We start from the raw sequence: 22534 nt of genomic DNA on the forward strand, positions 1-22534 counted from the left end.
CTGCAGGCATCATGTGGACAGGCAGCGGGCACAGACCCCACCGCCCGGGGTCACCGGCACTCGGGGGTTGCGCGGCCACCGGCCTGGCTCCGGCTCCGGCTCCATGCCCAGCTCCAGGCCGCCCGGCAGTCCCGCCGGTGGCTTGCAGCGCCGCGCCGGACAGGGGACTACGACTCCCAGCAGCCACTGTGGCGGCTCCCAGCAGCTGTATCCCTCTCTCATTGGGTACCAGTCTGGCTCAGCGTGGGGGAAGAGCGTGTAGCCCCGCCCACTGCCCCCGCTCTGCGTTTCTATTGCAGCCGCGGGAGGAGGAAGGCGGTGCGCGCTGGCGGCGGGGGTCTCGATTGGCCCGGAGGCGGTGCTGGGGCGGGAGGAGGCGGAGTGGGGGCGGGGCCTTCCCTTCAGTCGGCGGGAGGGAGCGGCTGCAGCGGGGCGTGAGGTCGTCATGAGGTACGGGCGGGGCGGGGCGGTGCTGCCCTGCCGGGGAGCGAGGGCGACAGTGGCCGTGGTCATGGGGCGAGGGGGGCCCCGGGGCGGCAGGCAGGGGCATGGGGCGGGACGACAGGAGCTGTGGGTCGGTTATGGGGTGCGGGGATGGGCTGGGGTCGCGGAGCTGGCAAAGGGTTTCTGGGTGTTTGGGGAAGAGAAGAGCTGCGGAGGTGGGGTGTGTCAGTGGGGCAGGGGGTGTGGTGATGGGGTTCGCCTGCGACTAGAAAGCCCAGCTCAGTTGGGCAGGCTCACATTTGGCTGATGGGGCAGGTGAGCTGGGGGGGACCCTGCAGGGGGGTGGCACTAAAGCATAGGTGGAACTAATTTGGACTTGGGTTTGGGGAAGGCAGGGCTAGTGCTGGGATGGAGGGGCTGGGGCGGAGGCTGGCTGGGGGCAGTGCGAGGACCGGCCGTGTGGGGTCGGATGGGATTCAGAGGCTGTTTTGGGAGGGTGAGGCATCCTGGCACCCCACGGGGACCCTGCGGCCCCTGGCAAACAGAGCTGGTGCAGCCTCTTCTCCTTGCTGTGGATCTTGGCATGGAAAACCCCAAATATTGCTAGGATCCTGCTGAGCGGTTGGCAGCTGTGGCTACGTGATGCTGGGAGAGCCAGCAGCCTCTCTGTGTGCTGTGGCATGTCACTGACATCTGTGGATCCCCCTGACCTGTACCTGTGCCCCTCAGCCTGGCAATGAGGTGCTGCCTCCCAGTGCGCCCCACATGCCCGCTCGAGGTCTGCGGAAGACCGGCACTGTGCACGCATCATATTTTACCAGCATGATTTCCTCCTTTGGAATCGGTGATGGGAGCGAGGGTGGAGATGGGGGGAGCCCCGGGGAGACACAAATGTGCGACTGCAGCATCCTCACTCTCACGGCTGCATCCCTCGCACCTCCTCACAGTTGCCTTAGCAACCTCCTGTCAATGGGGTATTTACAGAGGAGGCGAATGCGTGTTGAGAAGCTGGAGGGGGGACTAGGACTGGGTGGGCATCTGCTAGTTCAGCCTCCAGCTTCAGGCATCTTTTGGCTTGCATGGCTGTGCGGAGGCAGGAGGGATGCTGCTCGTCTTGGTGTCAGTGTGTGCGGTGGTCCAGCTCTTCCTGCTCAGTGGAGCCAGGGGAGGTAGTTAGGAATTTGCACGTGGAAATGAAAACAAATGTCTGGGATGTCTGCCCTTCTTGCAGGCATCACTCGTGCTTGTAGGCTTGTGTAGACCTGGCTTATTGTTGCACTGGAATAAACTATCTCTGAGTTCTGACATTGTCTGCATTGGCATAGATACTTAGAAAAAAGTTAAAGATAAAACCTTCCTGACGCATTAAATGTGTTGCCTGATGTATGACGTGAGTTATGGAGCTAGGGGTCCTAACAAATCTGGTCTTGAATATCCTTATTTCTGCGTCTCTGTTCTCATGTCTGTCAAAGGGGGGAGAATGCCTGTAACAATGAGGGCAAGTTTTCCATGCCGTGCATTCTTTTATCCTGTGGGTTTGGGTCTCCTTGTAAAAACTGATGACAACAAAAGCAGGTCAGGTAGTCCCTGCTTAGAGCTGATGCAGCCTGTGGGGGGAATGCTCCTATCTGGAGGCCTCTCAGCTGCTCTCATATCCCCCAGAACAGCTCAGAGAAGCGGAGTTGGGTGTGCAGTTTCTTGAGGAAAAAACCTCCTGGTGTGGGTGGCGGGGCGCAGAAGGCGGCAGACCCCTCCTGCGTAATTCTGGTGCTCTGCTGCTTTCCGTCACTCCTGCTTAAACTCCAGACTGAGGTTTGAAATCTGAGTTTCATAAACTGTTGGAAGTAAGCTGCTTTCTGCCTCTGGAGACAGCTCCAGGCTTGCTTGGCCCCTTGCACTTTTGGGGCAGGAACCTCAGAAACCACAGGAAACCTGATGTTGGCAGGGAGAGGTGCTACATTTGCTGAGAAGGTGGCTGTTGGTGAGATGTGGTGGTGTGCATCAGCCCTTCTGTGTGTCTGGATGTCTGGCTTTTATGTGAAATGACAAATGTATTTCTAGCCCCACTGACCCTGTGAACAGCCCTATGCTGTCCCTGACCTCGCTCCAGCTGAGCAGATTCAAGTGCTTTTGGGATAACTCTCAATATCTGAAGTCCTGGACCTAGGATCAGCATGTGGTTCAGTTCCTGCTGTTTCTAACCACGTTTGCTCCTTCATCCGCAATAAATCCCTGTAGAAGCTGGTTAGTCCTGTCCCCTCTGTCTCCTGTCAGAGTTGTGGCTTCATCACACAAGGCAAGAGGAGATGAGTTTGCCCAGGATAGTCTGGTCAGTGGAGCCTCAAGCACAGGAAGAGGCAATACGTGAAAAACGAGTGAAATTCCTCCTGCAAGCAGAGAGGGATGTACTCTGCTTCTGCAGGACTTTGTTTCACTCTTGTAGGGTTTTGTTTAGTTTAGTTTTCCTTTTGAAGCACAAAAGGTGCTTTTCCAGCTGGAGAACTGTTGTCCTGGGTGTGCAGGGAGCTCTGTCACTCTTGCTGCTGCCCTTAGCTTGGCCTAACAACCTTCAGGAAAGGCATATCCTTTTCTTTCCTGCTGTGTAGTTGGCTTTATGGCAGTGGAGAAAACAGCCCTGTTTATTGCAGATTGTGGGTAGGAGTTGCAGAAGTGGGAACTGGCATGGCTGTGAAGTTGATTTAAAACAGGATGACTGCTTTACCTGTATCCATCAATCTCTTCTGAAAGGGAAGAGCACCAGGCTGCTCCCAGCAGCTTCTGACACGCAGGTCATCTTTGCTGATGAGATATGCGGACTCTCCTTTGTCCGCTTCTTCCCTTCTTACTTTACTTGTCTGCAGCCCTCTGGGCTTCTTGGGCAGGGCCCTGGCCCTCCCTGGGCTGGTGCAGCACAAGTATGGCAGAGACCTGCCCCAGGCTCTCAGAGAGCCAAGGGTGCCCTGAGCCATGGGTCCCTCCAGCCATGCGATGAGTGGGGAAGCAGTGTGAGTCCTTGGCTCTCTGAAGAGGCACTGCTTGGCTAGGAACTGTCATGGGTCCACTAGTCAGCATCCTGCTTTCTGCATGAATCTGACCCTGGGTGATGGAGGTCTTGCGCTTCGGGGGGGGTGAAATTTAAGCTGTCAGTGACTCTCCTGTTTTCTTCCCTGCAGGTAGGCAGGAGCCCCCTGTAGCTGAGTGAGGCAGCATGGCAAGTAAGTGTTCCCCAGTCAAGAGCGGAGAGGTGGCGGTGGTGCTGGAGGAGAGAAGGGGGATGTTTGGCAGACACCTCTCAAGGAAGGGGTGCCTGTGCTTTTTGGAGGGTGTTACTCTCTGTGGGGAGCAGATGCCATTGGCTGTTATCCCTGGCTGAGGTCTGAGGTCTGGCCTGACTTATCTTTCTCTCTCCCCTGCGGAAGGTGGGAGTCGAGAGGAAGTGCTGAATGGCTGACCTCTCTGGGACTCCCCGTACGCTGCAGCATTTCTTTATTTGTGTGATGCTTGCTGTGCAAGGCAGGCTTCCCTGAGGCTCTTTGGACTGACTGGCCTCTGCAAGGGTTGCCGGTCTCTGCTGACATCTCCTAACAGCGGTGTTCCTCATGGCCCATGACTTGCATCCCACAAGCTGCCCATCCTGGGGGCTACACTACCTTGTAACCTGGGTGGCTGGTGGCACTGTGGCTCTGCATTCCCAGTTGATGAGCAGCTGCCTAACTCAGCCCTGCCAGGAGCTCACTGCGTCTTGGCATCTGAAGGAGTGCCTGGCAGACAGGGCTGCTTGGGGCCAGTGGCTAAAGCTGGGCTGAGACTAGTGAGGGTGCAGGGTGGAGGATGGCCTATGGTCTGTGAAAAGCTGGACTCAGCCCTCCCTCCTCGCTTTTCTGGGCAGCCTGCATGGGGGTTGCACGCAACAATGTGATGGGAGCTTGAGGAGGACGGTGGTTGTGAACAGGGAGATGTAGAGATCTTGCTGGGATTTGGTCAAGGTGTCACTGGAGCCAGCTATGAAGGTGGAGGCAGTAGCCATGCTGGCCAGGAGGAGGACGACCCCAGGGATGACAGGTATGCCTTCTTTCATTATCTGTGCTGTGCTAGGTGGGGCAGGGAGCAGAGATCTTCAGGCAGTGTTTTTAAAAGGCAGTTTTAATCTTCTCTTAATGAGGAGGGTACCCAGCTGGGTTCCTGCCTTCCTCCACTGCTGCCTTTTCTCCCTCCCAGAGCTCAGGTGCTGGCTCACCAGTACTTACTGGTTGTGGGAGATGTCCCCGTTGTGGTGATCCTGACATGCTGGAGGTGGATGTGGTGGTCAGCATGCTCACCATCATGCTCTGGCAGTATGCAGCCCTGGCTGTCCCTCTGCAGACACAGCCACATGTCATTCTGCAGACAAGCAGCCCTGGGGGTGTCCCCACACGCTGGGCAGCATAGCTGTGGGGTAGTGATGTGGCCAAGTCTGCTTGCCACCACGGGCCATCAGCACCTCAGGAAACCTAGCAGGGATGTAGTGAACCAAGCCCTCGCTCTTGCTCCCCCTGCCTAAAGCTGTGATCTTTCCTGAGCACCGGTTCTCCAGCTGGTGTGGGAAGACTTGGAGAGGCACAAGGGGTCAGTACTGAAGCTGCTGGGCCTTGGGAAGTCCCCTGTGCCCTGTGGTTCATGGACAGTACCTGCTCAGCTGTCTGCTCTTCGTGTCAGTTGGGGATCCAGGCTGGAGATGAGAGTTGGCAAGGCTCGTTTCGTGAAGGCCATTGGTTCTCTGCTCTGGTCCCCAGGTGTGTGGGAGCTCCTTGTACTTTCCCTGTAAAAGAGGGGAGGCAGCAGTGACTTAGGGTCTGGTATTCTGCCATTTCAAGGTCCCTGAGGGAAATTGGATGTGGGGAGATGCGCACACCTCCATTGCAGCATGCTTTCAGTCAGGATGTTGCTCGTGATGCCTCCCTGCCTGTGTGTCTGTTTTTATTTTCCACCATAGTGGCCGGTTCAGCATGGCAAAGCAGAGAAGGGGTCAAGTGACTGGTATCTGCAGGGATGGAAGACCCTGACAGTGAGATCTGTGGCCAAGCGTGCTGCTCCAAGGTGTGCTGAGGAAGTTGGAAAGAGGCTCAGACTCAAGTGCTGAGGTGGGGAGCATTGATAATGCAGCCTGATCAAGGTGGGAGACAAAGGAGGTGAGGCCAGACTTCTCCAGCAAAGGATGGGACATTTTTGGAATGGATGGTGTCTTTGTACAATTTCGTCTCATTCTGGAAAGGCTCAAGAGAAGGTTGGCCTGCCAACTTGCTCCCTCTCCAGCGAGGATAGCCCTCCTTAACTGCAAAAGCCAAGGCAAGCTGATCCCAGCCTTACTGCAAGATGCCTTCTGTGTCTCTTGAAAAAGCTTTTTCTATTGTCCTTGTGTAAAAAAAAAAAAAAAAAAAAAAAAAAAAATTGCATAATAAAGTCAATTCTGAGAGGAAGTCTGACTCACGTCATTCATGCTGCTCTTCTTTCACACCTCAGTGGTTCAGCCCTCTGCAAACTCTCTCACTGAAGTAAGCCATTAATAAATTATGGGGGGGGAAGTGCACCTACACAGCACAAAAGAGCACAGTGCCTCCAAGCACAGGATGGTGTAGCACAGTAGTAGTTGCTTATGCCATGATCTTGTCCCTGCCTTGACATTTACAAATACTCTCACAAATACCTTCCTGTATTGTTTTAGGAGCAGGATACATGGAAGGTAAAGCAGAAGAAAACCTGCTGGTCTCTCTGGTAAAAGGCTCCCAATGAAAGAATTTGGTAGCTTTTCAGTAACTGTTATATTTGATCTTCACCAACCTCCTTACTGATGGAATATTGCTGTGTTACAGCCAAACTGGTCTAATGGGAGACTCCAGCTGTCCCCTTGCCTCCTTGTCCTGCATCTGTTGATGTTGCTGCAGTTTAAGTTGGTTCATCTGGTTGATCCAATGGAAGACAGCCTGAAGAGGCAAATAGGTTTCTACAGATCAGCCAGCTGAACTGATTCATCTTCCTCAAGGGAAGCAGCAGGATTATATGGCTTGGTGGGAAGAGATGGTGCCAGCCTACAGCTGAGTGTGTTGAGATGCATTACAGAAACACTCCCTTATGAAATGTGTGCATGGGATGTTTAGATCCTGGAAGGGTCGTGGTTTGTGTGGTGTTTCTGCTTTCTGGGCAACCACTCATTTGGCTCTCCTGTGATGCTGTAGGTCCTGGTAGGTACTTGCTCCCTGTACCCCATGGAGGTCTCCCTCCTGCGGAATATGGAGGGGAAGAGGCTTTAAAAGGGCTATGTCTCTTGCAGGCAGGAAGGTGCTGTTCCTGCTTGGTCTGGCTTCCTGACTGCATGCTCTGGGGAAGATCTGATGTGGGCAACATAGCATCTCCAAGGCTTTGGGAGCAGAGGAAGGTTTGTGAGGCCTCTGCACCAAAATGTAGTAGGGATGAAAATGTGATGCCATGTGAGGAGAGGCTCAGGCCCCTTTCAGTATCTGACTCATGACCCCCTGTGCTGTCCCCGTGTGTTGAGGATGTTTGCCCTTGGTGGGCCTGGGAGAAGACACAGGGGTTTCTCTGGGATCTGAACAGAGTCCTTGAAGCCACCTGGGCTTGCATGAGCCCACAGCAGCTGGCAGCAGGGACACCAACTTCTAGCAGGCTGTCTGCTCTCCTTCTGGGGGGCTGTGGAGGTGTGAAGCAGGAGAGGAGGCTCTGGGGTGATGCACAGGGTCACTGTGGAATGATGCGCAATGCACTATGTGTTGTGAGTCCATCTCAGTGCTGGCCTTGCACCCCCCAGCCCTGCGGGGTCTAGCTCACCTGGTGGGATCTTCCTTGCCCTGCAGCAAAGGGGCAGCAAGGTGAAATCCTGTCAAGGGCAGGAGGTTGAAAACAAGTCTTTTTGGAACCTTCTGTCTCTTCTTCAGCTGCCCTGTGTGGTCTGCAGCTGTTGCTTCCAATGTCTTTAGCATCTCAGCCCTGCTGGAAGGATGCTCCTGATGCCTTATGTCTCTGGGCAGATTCAAAGAGCCCTGCACCCCTCTGCGTACGCTCTCCCTCAACGGGCACTCTGCTATGCTAACTGAATTGTACCCCAGGGCTTTTGGTGTTTGGGCTGCCTGTATCAACAAAATCCTGTGGGAAGCCAGGTGGGAAAGCCTGGCTGGGCAGAGGCCAAGTGTGGGATTGTCCGTGCTCAGCATGTCTCTACCTTGTGTGTTGCAGTGTTCTTGGGGGCCAGGAATGCCCACTCGATGCTGAAGCGCTTTCCCCGAGCCAATGGCTTCCTGGAGGAGATCCGGCAGGGCACTATTGAGCGGGAGTGCATTGAGGAGGTCTGCAGCTATGAGGAGGTCAAGGAAGTGTTCGAGAACAAGGAGAAAACGGTGTGTTTGTCCTGCCCTGCTCCCCAGTGGATGTGTGAGGGCTTACGCCTTAGTGGGCTGGGGACAGAGAAGAAAAGCACAGGGGGAACAGCTTCTCCTATTCTGTTTGTCCTCTTCCTTCTGCAGGCAGCATACTGTGGCCTAGCTTTCCAGCAGGACTTTCCCTTCCCAAGCAATGCCCTCACCTTGGCATTGCCAGGACACCCTACCCACAGCTGCAGGTTGAGCTGTCACTCCCATGGCATGTATGGGAAATTTGTGCTCTCTCTCCAGGCTGGGCTTGGTGTTAGCCAAATTTCTCCCTGCTTGGTGCAGGAGCTGTTGGCCGCTGTTGACGGATGTTCCCTTGATCTTTTGTGTTGGTTCCCACAGCGCCTCAGACACTTGCAGCCCTGGTGAGGATTGTGGGGGACAGCCAAAAAACTGCCTCTTTTATGGGCCTAGGGAGGGCAGTGATAATTGCTGGTGGTGGTCAGGAGGTGCTTGTCCCACCTGCAGTGCATGACAGTTTCTTCTCTGTTCCTGCTGCAGATGGAGTTTTGGAAGGGCTACACCAACTCTGTCTACTCTGTCAAGGACCCTGGGCACAGCACAGAACGTTCAGATGCTATGTACGTGGTGGTGCCCCTCTTGGGAGTGGCTCTTCTGATAGTCATCGCCCTTTTCATCATCTGGAGGTGCCAGCTTCAAAAGGCTACCCGCCACCGCCCTTCCTATGCCCAGAATCGTTACCTGGCCAGCCGAACAGGACGCAGCCTCCCCAGGGTTATGGTGTACCGGGAGCGGTCGCAAAGTCAAGGGGAAACCCAGTATCAGCGAGAAGCGAGCAACCGTGTGGCTGGAGACAGGAGGGCTGGGGGCACCCCCCAGCAAGATGGCACCCTCTACCCACTGGAACATTCAGTCTCTGTCCTCTCCAGACTGTCCAGTGCCATCCCTCCACCTTCATATGACGAGGTGACGGGCCACCCAGAGAGCAGCAGTGAAGAGACCAGTGTCTCCTACAATGACCCACCACCAAAGTATGAAGAGATCGTCGCTGCTGCCTCTGTCACAGGCAAATAGCGGGTCTGCCTCCCTCCTGCCTCTTCACACACACTCATGCTCACCACCCCCCTCCGCCCTTTGCTGTGCCCAGGACCCCCTTTGGGTGCCAGTCAGCACCCCATCTCACCTGCTGGTGCCATCACACAATAGCCTTATCCTCCTAACCAAAAATAGCTGTCCCCAAGTGGGGTGAGGCTGGGCTGCGGGGATAGCTCTGGAGCCAGCCAGCTGTCTCCTGCCCCTCACTCCCTGCTCCCATAAGTGCTCTAGCAGCGAGAGCAGAGCGGCAGCTTGTTCCTGGCTCAATACGGGGGTGTCCCTGTGGTGCATTTGATTTCCTCACTTCCCCCTCAAACAGACATAACATACTCCATGATTAAAATGGCCTCACTGCCTCCCTGGGGCACTGCTCAGCCTTACCCCATATCTTCATCGGGTCCCATTTTGCTGCTCGGGGCTCTGATTAGGAGTTGGGGATGCAGGAGGGATGTGGCAAATTTCTATCCATCCCCACAATCAGTGTCCATGGTCTGTGTTTGTGGAAAAAGTGCCTCCCCCGTGTGGATTTGCTGCAGGTGGGAGTGGGGAGCTCGGTCCATCCTGCGGTCCCTGTAGCAGCATTTGCTGTCCAGAGATCAGGGAGCAGTCAGTGAGGTGCTCTCTGATCTCCTAGATCCTTTTGGAAAGGGGGAAAGGCTCGTGGTGGTCTTGTATGTGAGGTAAGTAGCAGGTCCTTTCCCTGATGCTCTCCGCTTTCCCCCTGTGGGGGGCAGGGCAGCTAAGGGTCTGGCTGCAGCGGAGCTGGCTGATGGGGTCATCTCTGACCTGGAGCCAAACGTGGTCCCATGGCTTTAAGTGGTGGGGATGCTTCTCTTTCCTGGAGCATGGCCTATCTGGTATCTGCCCTAGAAGTGGGATGTTGGCACAGGGAGACTGCGGATGGGCCAAACGTCCCCTCTCCTGACCCTGAACCTCTCTGTCCTGCCTGGCCTCTCTCTTTGAGGCTCTTTTTCCTCCAGAACAGGTAAAGGGGAATGCAAGACTCCACTCTCTTCTAGGCCTGCTGACAGAGGTGGCTGCAAAGGTGAGAGCTGACCATGCCACAACCCAGCAATCCTGGTGGGTTGGGAGCAGGGCCAAACCGTGTTGTGCCTGACCACGGGGTGGTTGTGGTGCCAGAGCAGGGCAGAGCTAGGTGCTTTGCTGTGGGACCACAGTGTCCCCCTTTCCTGGGGAGCTGCTTTTGGGGTCCAAGCAATGGGGCTGTCCTTTCCAGTCATGTCTGATGGGTTAAAAAGGGCATTGTGCTCACCCACCCCCCCGGAGTAGCACAGAAACTCCCAGCACTGAGACTCCTTGGTGTTCACCCCAGCACCAGTCTCTCCACCAGCACTGACAGGCTATTGGACATCCATTGGCTGCCTGCACCACGCTTGGTCCCAGTGATGCTCTCACAGCAGGTACCCTCAGCCCAGAGCTGAGGCTTGCCCAGTGTGCCATTCCTGGGGCGGGACATGTGGGGTTTGCAGCTGCTGGCACCTTGTCTGTCCTCTCCCAGGCCTTTACTCTGCCTTTCGACCTTAGCAAATCAGGGTTATGGGAAGACCTGACAGCGAGCGTCGGGGACAGAGCCTGGAAAAGACCAGAGGGAGACAGAAGGGTGCTCTGCATCCTCTGTCTTTGATGCTCAGTCATTATCCCTACAGTTTGTATTCTGTAAAACTTGGTATATTTCTGTGCAAAAGAAAAAAAAAGGTATTTATTAAAAAACCCTCACTGTCTGAGTGGCACAGGGTGGCTTTTTCCCACAGAGGGAATGTCTCACTGGGAACAAATGGATTTCCATCTCGTGGGAGTGCTGGGGCTCGGCTCTGCGAGGTGATGGAGACAGCTGTGGGACAATGGCACTAATACCTGCCCCAGGCACGGCTGCAGCACAGTCCCCAGTGAGGAGGGGGCCATTTCTGGAGATCTGGTGTGTGCTGCTGTGGGGCTAGGAACAAACCCCACACATCCACTAACAGCCTTTGAATTCTCTGGGCATGTGGCACAACTCTTAGTGAGAGCTGGAGTGTGTCCTGTGAACCCTGACCAGTTGGTAGGTGAAGTGCAGAGGGATTTCCTAAGATCTTTGAGAGGATTTAGGTGCACAAGTTGTCTTGCTGTTCCTCTGTGTGCTCCTAAACCTCTTAGATAATCCCCTTTAAATAACAAGACTAGGGCAGCATGGGATTTATTTTAAGCCCTTTCAAAACCAGATTTTACAGTCAGGTCTTGGACCCCGTCCCCATTCAGAAGTGTTTAAAACTCGTTCGTCCCAAATGGATCATTTCATCGCTCTGGACTCCTCTGAGAGGCAGGAGAGATTAGGTCTGGCACAGCTCAGTGCTTGGTTGGCCACTGTCTCTGCTCCTGCCAGGGCTCCCATGGGGACCTGCTGCGGCTGGGACTGCCACAGGCAGCAGAATTGGGGTACCAAGAAGAGATAGGATGAGGCCTCGCCTTGAAGCGTGGGTTGGTTTGCCTGCAAACATGCCTGGGCTGCGTGTGCGTGGGGTGTGTGTGTGTCTGCTTCTGTCCCCCGGTTTTGCCCTTGACAAGAGCAATCCTTTCGCTCTGGCAAACTTCTCCGTCATCAGTGCCGGGAGAGGCTGACCTGCGGGCGGGGGGTGGGGCCGGGCCGAGCGGTGCCCCCTGAACCCGGGGAGGCGCGCGCTGATGAGTCGCAGCTCGTTAATTACCGCGGCTGCGGCTTTAAGCGCGGCGGGCGGGCCGCCGGGCTGGGCGGGCTGGCCTGGCACAGCGCGGCACGGCACCGGTTGGCAGCTGGCGCGGCTGTTTGCTGGTCTGACAGTTGCCTTGGACTGAAGAAAAAAAAAAAAAAAAAAAAAAAAGTAAGTGCCCCCCACTCCTTCCCTTTCCAAGCCGCAAAGCCGGTGGGTGCCGGAGCCGGGGACGGGGCTCTGCGGGCGTCCCCGGCTGGGGAGCGCGTCCGGCAGCGGGAGGTGCTGGGGCGTCCCCGGGGGGCGAGGGGCGGGATGGCTCCTGTGGGAGGGCAGGGGAGCCTTCCGTGCCCAGGAGCCCACCCCAGTCCCGCTCCCGTTCCGCTTCGCACCCCGCGGGTAGCCGGCTCTTCTCACGCGTGTCCCGTGGCCTGAGTTTCTCAGTCGTGTTGTGTCTCCCGCCTCGACATCTCCCCCCCCACCCCCGCAGTGATCAGAGCCGGGGCGTTGTGTTTGGGTCTCCGGAGCACTTTGCTCCTCAGCGGAGGCCGGGGGACGCGGGGGGCAGAGCGGTCACCCCCGCTCTGCGTGGCCGGCTGCACTCCGCGGCTTGGCCGTGGCAGGCGGCAGGACCTGAGCCGGTGACAACAGCCGTTCCCTCCCCGTTAGCCCCTCTGCCGTGACACGGTGCAGCCCCGAGCTGAAGGGCGAAGCAGCGAGCGAGGTCAGCTCCTCTAGCAGAGGGCTCACCCTAGCACCCCATCCTGAGAGGTGAAATGGGGGTGCTGGAGCAGGCTGGTATCCCCCGCCTGCGTTGTATGGAGCATCCTGGGCTCGGGAGGGACGGAGAGAGGGAGGCTGTGGGGTTTCCCTCCCCGACGCAGGTTTTTCCGGACTTGCACGACTTAAACCTACTCACAGGCTTAGTGTGCCGGAAATGCCTTGTCGCTGCAAATGCAAGAAGTGCGAAAGCGGAGGCTGAGCGGGGGTGTGTGGTTGCTTGGCAATAGCTGGAAAAAACCCTAAAGAAAGTTAACGGAGGAAATCCAGCTACTTAAGCATTTTGTTCTTATGGGTTTTGATAGCTGATTTTTTTTTTTCTTAATAGCTTAGTCTCTGAGAGCCTGCTTCTCACTCCCCTCCCATCTCTCTGCTCTTTGGGAGCTGCTGCAGATTCGTAGGTGATTAGAAATTGAACCTATCTGCCCTCTCCAAATTTATTGTTATTAATATATGCTGGTTTCCCAGAGAGCAGGCTGAGAAAGCAACACAGGGTGTGGGCTCCTCTAAAGCACAAAAAATGTGAAGGAGAAACTTGGTGCTCTCCATGGTTGTGGACTGTGGGGCTGGGTGTCTGACACATGTTTCTCCCGTGGGACTGATACCACTCTGGGACCATCTCAGGACTTGTGGGACCATCCCAAGACTTACTGTCCTGCTCCCAAATGGGGCTTCCTGCAAAAATCTCCTTTCTTTCAGGTTTTGGGGAGAAACAGGGGGGGGGGGTGTGGGGTGTGGGTGTGTCTGTGTGTGTGTGTGTGTGTTGTGACACCCATGGGTTGGTGTCACCCATGCTTGCATTGGGTTTGTGTGGGGCAGCCAGGGGCTGCTGTGCCCCCTGTGCACAGTGTCTCCAGCAGCGCCTCTGGGGCAGACCCGGTTACAGAGACTGGGATCTCACCTCTGTGTGGCTGGAAGCAGGAAATCACTGCAGCTGATGCTGGATGAATTTCTGTCTCTTTAATTAAAAGGTTTTTAATGACAGAGGAGGAGAGAGCAGTGCAAGGCAGGTGATCACTGGAAGTGCTGGTTATTGTAGATGTGGAGCCGGTTCTGCCACCCTTGTGTACCTGGAGTTACAGGGCTCAGCTGCTGCAGGGGATAGGATCGGTGGCTCGGGGGCCATGTCTCTTGGGGTTCTTTGGGCTTTGGGAGGTTGTGCTGCTCTCCAGGGATTTCCCCCGCTCCTCTCCCCTAGGTGATATCCCAGGGGGTGGCAGGAGGCTAGGGCAGGCCAGAGGGTCTGAAGTGCCCATAGAAGCAGCAGCGAGGGTAGTGCTGGGCAGCCCTAAGTGGTGTTGGGCAGCTCTGGCTGCTGCCAGCTGGGAGCAGCCTGGTGGGCTGGAAATGCAGCGTCAGAGACCCAGCTGCTAAATATAGTCCCTGGTCATGATCAAAGAAGGCAGGGCCCCTGTGTGCTCCCGCTCACTCACCTCCTCCTGTTTCCAACCCCTTCAGCTTTGAAGAGGAAAACCTCTCCTTCCTCTGGCTGTTTGGGCTGTGCTGGAGCAGGCAGCCTCCTCTTATGGTGGAGATTTTGACCTGGAAGCAAAGGGGGACCTTTATGGGCATGGTGAGCTCAAAGAGCTGCAGCAAGGAGGGTGCAGGGGGCCGCATGCATGTGGCACATCTGGGATGCTGGGGCAGTGCTGGGGTCTGGCTGGGGTCTGCCAGCCTTGGCAGCTCTTGCTTGTTGGGATTTTCTCCTCGGCTGCAGCTTTTTGAGAAAGAATAAAACGTGCATATGCTGGGAGCCAGGAAGGCGTCTTTTTGTTGGCTCCTCTCCCAAAAATGTCTGTTGATTGCCCTCTGCTCACATCACTCAGTGAAAGTGTTGGGACATTGTGGCCCCAGAGCACTTCTCGCAGCCCTGGGACTTGGCAAAGGGGAAACTGAGGCATGGGGCAGTTGTGTGTCCTGAGGAGCTGCAAAGCCCCAGATAACATCTGCATCCCATGTCCTGTTCCTGCTGTCGGCTGCCCCCAGGAGCAGTGAGAGCTGGGGACTGTCACCCTCCTTGGTGCCAGTCCCCTCCTGGGAGAGAGACCTGAGTCGGTGCTGCCCTGAGGGAGCTGATATACACTTTTCCCTCCTCCTCTGAGAGGATGGTTCAGCATCTGGCAGCTCTGCTCGGGGCAAAGTCCATCTTGTTCAGCTTGGTGTGGGTCACTTGAGGAGATGGGTTCTGGATCAGGTGGGGAATGAGCCCTGAGGGTTACTGCAGTGAAAGTACGGAAAAAGAGTTTAGTGCTCAGTTTTTCCTGTGGTGACCTGAAATCTTATCACCAAAATGTGTGTTTTGTTTTTAGAAAACCTGATTTTTCCTTGAAGGTGTAGGAACACAAAAATGTGCTTCCAGGCCTCCAAAAAACTTAACTTCTGGATTGAAAAAAAATTTTTTTTTTTTTTTTACTAATTTTCAGAGTATACTGAACTGCTCTTCTCCCACAGGTGTGTGAAACTGTTGCCCTTTCCTTGCTATCAATTGAGGCAATAGGTGCTAAGCTTATGCTTTGGTCGCCAGGATACAGGAGTTTTCTCCTTTCTCACCCTGCCGGGCAGGAGTTCCCACCTGCAGCAGCCCCAAGCTGTTGCCCCTGCCAGCTGGGCTTCGTGGGACACCCTGTTCTCTGGGTCAACTCTAACAGTGTCTGTCATTTGAGTTGTTTCTGCCTCTATTTTAGCTGCCTTACAGTATGCGTGTCATCCCTGTGTGATGCCATTTTGGAAGAGCTGCTTACTACCACTTTCGCTCAGCTTTCTTTTCCTCTGTGTGAAACCTCAGGGTGTTCAAGCAATCTGAGGAAATCAAAAAAAGATGTGGCCATTTTGGGGACTGGACCTGACCCGAGTCCGCTGTGACCTGCTCTTCACAGAAGCCATCAATCAAAGGATGCAGGTTCCCAACAGGCTGAAAGTAGCAGATAGCTTCAGACCTGTGGACGAGGAGCCAGTGACAGAGGATGTCCCTCCTTCCTTTCGGATGCACATCCCCGATAAGATTTCTCTTGCAGGTAATGTCCTGGGTTGTCTTTTGGGGTGGCTGAAGGTTGGTGGGAGTCTACAACATCTTAGGGAGTAGGATCCCTTTATAAATCCCCAGTGGTTTGCTTTGCAAGATGAGAGGACAGGGGCAATGTCCTTCTGAAAGGTAGGACAAGATGGTCGAGAGATGCTTGGGGAGAGGTGGGCAAAGGTAACCATCAGAAGGCAAGAGGCATCTTAGCTCCAAAAGGTGAGGAGCAAAATGTGGAGGCATCTCCCTCCACATCTCTTTCCCTCTTTGCCTTTGGTAGGCTCCTGGCTTTGGGATGCAGAGGCATATGGCTCTTTAAAACAGCTCCTAGACCTCACTTTCCTGGAGCAGTGTGTCTGGTTCTTTCCAGTCTATGCCTCTCCGGGCTGTCCTGCCACTCACACCTGTGGGACATGGGTTTTGATGTACGTCTGGTAACACTAGACACAGGGCTGGCTCTCCTGCATGGGTGGATCTCTCTTCTGTCCTGTCTTGAGGGCATTCAGGTTGGTTTAATTCTTCCCTCTCTTCTCTCTGTAGAAATATCAGATGCCAGTTTGAGGCCCATCCTGCTGAACCAGCAAAGGAAGGTCCCCTCTGTCACGGTGCATATGTCCCCGGACTCCGCTGTGCAGCCCACACACCTCGGGGAGTTCCCTTTTTTGCACATAGCCAGCAGATCAAGCTCCCAGAAACGCAAACGATCGGTACAATATTGAGAGTGGACAGGGTTGCCTTTGGTAGGAAGGGGGAGCAATGCCAGCGGTGGGTTTCTCCAGAGGTCTGTTATCAGCCCAAGCCAGAATTCATATTCCAGAGTGCTCCCTCCTCCTAGAACGTCCTAGGAGTCCAGTGCACACCTGCATGATGGGACATTGATTCAGCCAGATCTCCTACCACATTTTGTGAGCAGGAGACAGGCTGAAGTAGGTGCAGTCCCCCCACAACCTCCTTCTGCTACTTGTGAAGTACCTTTTCAACCACTGTTTCTCCTGGATGAAGTACGAGACAGAGCCGTTTCATCATTCCATTGTAAAGGGTTCTGGTGTCAGAGTTGAAAGCAGATTTTTAACCTTGTGTGAAACTATTTCAAAGACAGTCCCCTGACATGGGCAGACAAAGGCTTGGCTTGGCTGCTGGAGCTAGTGATCTGCCTTCTCAAGTGCTTTCACCTTCCTGAGATTCAAGCGCCATTCTCAGATGCATTAGGTTCAGGATTTTTGATCTGAAAGGAAATCAGATTAGCAGATCTGAATCAGATTGCTGGTGACCCGGGCCCTGCTCTGAGCATGTCTCCCCACCTGCTCCAGCATCAGCTCACCAGGTTTGGGGCTCATGTAACAGTCCCAGCACTAAGTGCTTTCCCCATGCTGACGGGCTCCTGGCACTGCAGACCACGCTGGGCACTGGGCTGGCCTCGCCCTGTGCAGGGTCTCTGCACTAACATGGTTGTGTTTGATGCCAACAGGGCCATCACAGCAGCAGGTTGCGGTGGGAGAGGACTCCAAGTGACTGTACCCAGCTGGCCTTGCACAGCCCAGGCCAGCACCGTAAGTGGTGAGCGCGAGCCCAGAGCTGTCTGGGCTGGGTGGGTGGGGATCAGCATCTCCTGTTGTCTGTGCTCCTTTGATGCTGTCTGGTGTTGGTGCCCTGAGGTGGGGGGGGTATCCAGATCAAGGCAGTGCCTGGCAAGTCTTACTCTTGCACAAGAGGAACATGGCTTGTGGCATCAGAGAGGGTAGTGCCAGGCAGCATTGAAGACAGCTGCATTGGTCCTCAGCGTGATGAGCTCTCTGCTGAGATACACGTAGGAGAGCACGTCCCCTCTCGCAGCAGGCTGGGAGTGCTATTGGTCCTTGCCTGGCCATTGGGCCGAGAGGACCTTGCTGCCTGCTCTGGCTTGTCGCAGTCTCTCTGGCTCTGTCCATCTTCCTCTCAGTGCTTTCCAACGTGCTCTCTTGCTCCAGCACCAGCACGGCAGAGTGCTGGGGGCTGCAGGCAGGTGACCACTGGCAAACAAGGCACCAGGGCTTAACCAGGTTTCTGCAAGAGTTGTTGAAACTTGCGGTGCCTTGCAGACAGGGTGGGCTAAGGCCACACTTGCTTTTCAGTTCTTTGAGTGTAGCTTGTGAGCAGTAGCATGGTGATAGCGGTCCTCTGCTCATCTCCTTGGGCTCTGGAGTTTCTCCAGTGGAGAAATTGTCTCTAACTTAATCCTAGAGCAGAGCCACTCTTCCCCCTAGAAGTCCAGGATTGTCGTGGGTGATAGGAGAGCTGCCTTCTGCAACCCCTGCGTGAGCAGCTGATTAAGGTCTGTTTGTCACACAGCCATGGTTGGCTTCGGAGGAGTCAAGTGACTACCTCTGAGCCTTGGGGCTGCTGGAGGGGGTTCTCTGACCTGGTGATGTGGGGGTCCAGGTGCCAATGGCACCAGAGATGCTTGGAGCTGCTGAAGTGATGAAGGGCAGGTGAGGAGGGGGCATCGTCCTCTACATCAATGACCAGCTGGAGTGCATGGAGCTCCACCTGGGAATGGATGAGGAGCACACCGAGAGCCTATGGGTCAGGATTAAGGGGAGCACTGGGGCAGGGGACATCATAGAGGGGTCTGCTACAGGCCACCTGACCAGGGAGACCGAGCAGATGAAGCCCTCTATAGGCAGATAGGAGCAGCCTCACGCTCACAAGCCCTGGTCCTTATGGGGGACTTCAGCCACCCTGACATCTGCTGGAGGGAGAACGCAGCTGAGCGCAAGCAATCCAGGAAGTTCCTGGAATGTGTCAATGACAACTTTCTCCTCCAAGTGATAGAGGAGCCCATGAGGAGAGGTGCCATGCTGGACCTTATTCTCACCAATAAGGAGGGCCTGGTAGGGGATGTGAAGCTCACGGGCAGCGTTGGCTGCAGTGACCATGAAATGGTGGAGTTCAGGATCCTCAAGGCAGCGAGGAGGGCGTGCAGCAAGCTCACTACCCTGGACTTCAGGAGAGTAGCCTTTGGCCTCTTCAGGGATCTGCTTGGTAGAATACCATGGGACAAAGCTCTGGAGGGAAGAGGGGCCCAAGACAGCTGGCTAATATTCAAGGGTCGCCTCCTCCAGGCTCAGGAGCGATGCATCCCAACAAAGAGGAAGTCAAGCAAAAACACCAAGAGGCCCCCATGGATGAACAAGGAGCTCCTGGGCAAAGTCAAACAAAAAAAGGTAGCCTACAGAGGGTGGAAGCAAGGGAAGGTAGCCTGGGAAGAATACAGAGATACTGTCTGAGCAGCCAGGGAGCAGGTTAGGAAAGCCAAAGCCCTGATAGAAATTAGTCTGGCCAGGGATGTCAAGGACAACAAGAAAAGCTTGTATAGGTATGTCAGTGAGAAAAGGAGGACAAGGGAAAATGTGGGTCCCCTCCAGAATGAAACAGGTGACCTGGTTACCCAGGATATGGAGAAGGCTGAGGTACTCAATGACTTCTTTGCCCCAGTCTTCACTGGCAAATGCTTGAGCCACACTGCCAAGGTCACAGAAGGCAGGGACTGGGAGAATGCAGAACCGCCCACTGTTGGAGAAGATCGGGTTCGAGAATATCTAAGGAACCTGAAGGTGTACAAGTCCATGGGACCTGATGAGTTGCATCTGCGGGTCTTGAGGGATCTGGCGGATGAAATGGCCAGGCCACTCTCCATCATATTTGAGAAGTCCTGGCAGTCTGGCGAAGTTCCTGCCGACTGGAAGAGGGGGAACATAACCCCCATTTTTAAGAAGGGGAAAAAGGAAGACCCAGGGAACTACAGGCCGGTCAGTCTCACCTCCGTGCCTGGCAAGATTATGGAGCAGACCCTCCTGGAGACTATGCTCAGGCACATGGAAAACAAGGAGGTGATTGGTGACAGCCAACACAGCTTCACTAAGCGCAAATCATGCCTGACAAACTTGGTGGCCTTCTATGATGGGGTTACAGCGTTGGTGGATAAGGGAGGGGCAACTGACATCGTCTACCTGGACTTGTGCAAGGCATTTGACACTGTCCTGCACGACATCCTTGTCTCTAAATTGGAGAGAGGTGGATTCGATGGATGGACCGCTCGGTGGATAAGGAATTGGCTGGTTGGTTGCACTCAAAGAGTTGTGATCAACGGCTCAATGTCCAAGTGGAGAACGGTGACGAGTGGTGTTCCTCAGGGGTCGGTACTGGGACCGGCGCTGTTCAACATCTTTGTCGGCGACGTGGACAATGGGATCAAGTGCACCCTCAGCAAGTTTGCCAGCGACACCAAGCTGTGTGGTGTGGTTGACGCGCTGGAGGGAAAGGATGCCATCCAGAGGGACCTGGAGAGGTGGGCCCGTGCGAACCGCATGAAGTTCAACAAGGCCAAGTGCAAGGTCTTGCACGTGGGTCGGCGCAATCCCAAGCACGACTATAGGCTGGGCGAGGAATGGATTGAAATGATTGATGAGAAACTCAACATGAGCCGGCAGTGTGTGCTTGCAGCCCAGAAAGCCAACCGTGTCCTGGGCTGCATCAAAAGCAGCATGACCAGCAGGTCGAGGGAGGTGATCCTGCCCCTCTACTCGGCTCTTGTGAGACCCCCACCTGGAGTACTGGGTCCAGCTCTGGGGGCCCCAGTACAAGACAGACATTGAGCTGTTGGAGTGAGTCCAGAGGAGGGCCACGAAGCTGATTGGAGGGCTGGAGCACTTCTCCTATGAGAACAGGCTGAGAGAGTTGGGGTTGTTCAGCCTGCAGAAAAGGTGGCTCCGGGGAGATCTAATTGCGGCTTACCGGTTTCTGAAGGGGGCCTACAGGAAAGATGGTGAGGGACTGTTTATCAGGGAGTGTAGTGACAGGACAAGGGGTAATGGGTCTAAGCTGAAGGAGGGTCGATTTAGATTAGATGTTAGAAAGAAATTCTTTACTGTTAGAGTGGTGAGGCACTGGAACAGGTTGCCCAGAGAGGTTGTGGAGGCCCCATCCCTGGAAGTGTTTAAGGCCAGGCTGGATGAGGCTTTGGGCAGTGTGGTCTAGTGGAGGGTGTCCCTGCCCATGGGAGGGGGGGGGTTGGAACTAGATGATCTTTGAGGTCCCTTCCAACCCAAACCATTCTATGATTCTGTGATTCTATGAAATACCAGGCTGTGCCCGTGCTGTACGAGACCAGGAAATAACAGGCATGATTCTGTGTGCACCCCAGGCTGGATGCGTGCCCCCTGCCTGCATGCAGTGCCCCATTCCCCCTCCTCGCAGAGACAGGCAGGTTCTACTCCATACAGAACATCTTCCAGACCATGTACCACCTTGGCCAGGTGCTGTTCTGCCATGTCCAGGGGTCTCTGCAAGATACAGTGCCATCCAGGTGTCTTCAGTTCATCTTAAGCCACCTCTCTGTCACTCTGCAAGGACTTGCATTTACCTTGCTAAGGCATGAGCCAGGCATGAGCTCTGTTAACTGCAGGGCGCAGGAGCAGGCTGGTCCTGCATGGTTGCCCCAGATTCTCCTCCTCACCTGTCCTGTCTGCCAGCTCTGGGTGCCTGGCCCAGGAGCGCTGGTGCAGCCAGCCTAAGGTGGTCACCCTTAATTAACCTTTTCCATGATGAGTAACTCGATGGCTGCATCGAGTTACTCATCCCATAGCCGATGCTTCTGGCCAGGGTGCAGTATGCCTGCATGCTCACTGGAGCAGGTATGCAATGACCTCAATCTCTCCAGATGTGCTGGAGCAACTGTCTCCACCATGCTGTTGTCTGTGCAAATTTAACATGTTCAAAGACATCATTGCAGCCTTAAGGTGTCCCCACTGCTCTAAGGCTGCTGAGCACCCAGAGGAATGTTTAAATACTTCTAATTCTCCTTGAGGAAAGCCTTCAGGCAGAAAGGAAGGAGAGTGCACATCCATCATCCGTGCCATCAGTGGCACATTCTGCCTTCCCTCCCCAGCTGGTGCGGACGTGCAGGCAGCAGACCTGGCTTCTGCCTACGGGTGATACAAAGTGATGTCCCTGCTCTTAACCACAGTAGGCTGATTGTCTTCAAATGTCACTTTTTTTTTTCTTTTTAATTGAACTCTAGGCAGGCCAACAGATCTGATTAGTGGCTACATAAGACCTTCTCCCTCTTCCCATCAGCAGCAGAGGAGGTTTAGGCCATGGTACCATTAGAGGTGGTAGCTTGTGGAGCTGCTGTAATGCAGTGGGGTGAGTCCCAGGCCTCTCCCCGAGTTTCGATCTCCCTTTGAAGCCAGCCACCTTGAACCACCTCTCCTGGGTACTTTGTATCACTTCAGATGCATATGGTTTCTCTTCAATATGACAACTTTGTACCCCTATGCAACAATAAAAATAAAAAAATGACTGAGCTGACTTGTTTGTTCTGAAATTTTAATAAAGAAAAGTCTAGTCTTGAACAGAGACTGGAATATTTGCCTGACAGTGACCTCTTGAAAGGTATGAGTAATGAAAGTAATTTCTAGTCTCTACTCTAAAGGGTGTTCACCTGTATCAACTGGGATTTTTCAGTCCAAAGCTGCAGGATGTCTCCCTTTTTAATGGCTCTGTGCTGGGGGAAATTGGATTTTCTTTCTGTTGTGACTTCATTTTACACCGCAGCTACATTACGTGGCGGTATTATCTCAGAGATGTATTTTCAGGCAGAGATTCATTGAATCTCCAAGTGCTGTTCTGCCTTGTCTTCAGTGAGATCAACATCATGTTGCAAACAGGAATAAATACCTTCTCCTCCCCAAGGTCTCCGAAGAAGTGATGTTAGACACTCGTTAACCTGTACGGTATCAGCAAGTGCCCATGTGAGTTATTGGTGTGCATAGAGGAGTTTTGATTATAGCAGAACTGATGTAGGGCTAGCCTAAGGTAGTAGGAACAACAGACAGAACATGGCAATTTTGATCTTTCTCACTGTGGATATACTTTATTTTGTGGCTTGGTGCTGTGGGCCCTGCAGCAAGGCTGTGTCTCCAGGGAATGCCCTGGAGATCCATGGTTTGTGTTGCCTCTGCCAGTGCAGCAGCTAATCCCAGTGGTGGCCCCTTTGTTTCCAGGGATGGAAGAAAGTGTTGCATGCTTGGGTTGCTTGTTTATGTTTTGAGTTGCAGGTAAAATTTGCTATAAGACCAAAAAGTGATACTTTTTTT

At 54.4% G+C, this 22534-nt stretch overlaps 2 protein-coding genes across 10 annotated transcripts; both read left to right on the top strand.

Moving 5' to 3' along the window:
- The first annotated feature begins 377 nt into the window (after positions 1–377).
- Positions 378–10652, top strand: PRRG3 (proline rich and Gla domain 3). Of its 8 annotated transcripts, none has more exons than XR_012837280.1 (4): positions 378–450; positions 3618–3659; positions 3864–4506; positions 5417–5900. XR_012837280.1 is itself a non-coding variant. In XM_075763416.1 (3 exons), the coding sequence occupies exons 1-3, from the start codon at positions 3653–3655 to the stop codon at positions 8895–8897; spliced, it is 702 nt and encodes a 233-aa protein (XP_075619531.1). In that variant the 5' UTR covers positions 743–3652; the 3' UTR covers positions 8898–10652. The 8 variants fall into 8 exon arrangements, 1 of the variants encoding a protein (XP_075619531.1); XR_012837278.1 differs by having other exon boundaries at positions 4334–4506; XR_012837282.1 differs by having other exon boundaries at positions 4431–4506.
- A 1045-nt stretch (positions 10653–11697) lies between these two features.
- LOC104636798 (uncharacterized) lies at positions 11698–22534 on the top strand. 2 transcript variants are annotated; one of them, XM_075763415.1, is made up of 6 exons: positions 12112–12373; positions 15168–15396; positions 15939–16105; positions 16867–16955; positions 20581–20742; positions 21457–22534. In XM_075763415.1, the coding sequence occupies exons 2-6, from the start codon at positions 15201–15203 to the stop codon at positions 21476–21478; spliced, it is 636 nt and encodes a 211-aa protein (XP_075619530.1). In that variant the 5' UTR covers positions 12112–12373; positions 15168–15200; the 3' UTR covers positions 21479–22534. The 2 variants fall into 2 exon arrangements, with proteins under 2 accessions (XP_075619529.1, XP_075619530.1); XM_075763414.1 differs by lacking the exons at positions 12112–12373; positions 21457–22534 and adding an exon at positions 11698–11773 and having other exon boundaries at positions 20581–20961.

Source organism: Balearica regulorum, chromosome 11 (genome assembly GCF_011004875.1).
Source record: "Balearica regulorum gibbericeps isolate bBalReg1 chromosome 11, bBalReg1.pri, whole genome shotgun sequence".
NCBI classification, from domain to species: domain Eukaryota; kingdom Metazoa; phylum Chordata; class Aves; order Gruiformes; family Gruidae; genus Balearica; species Balearica regulorum.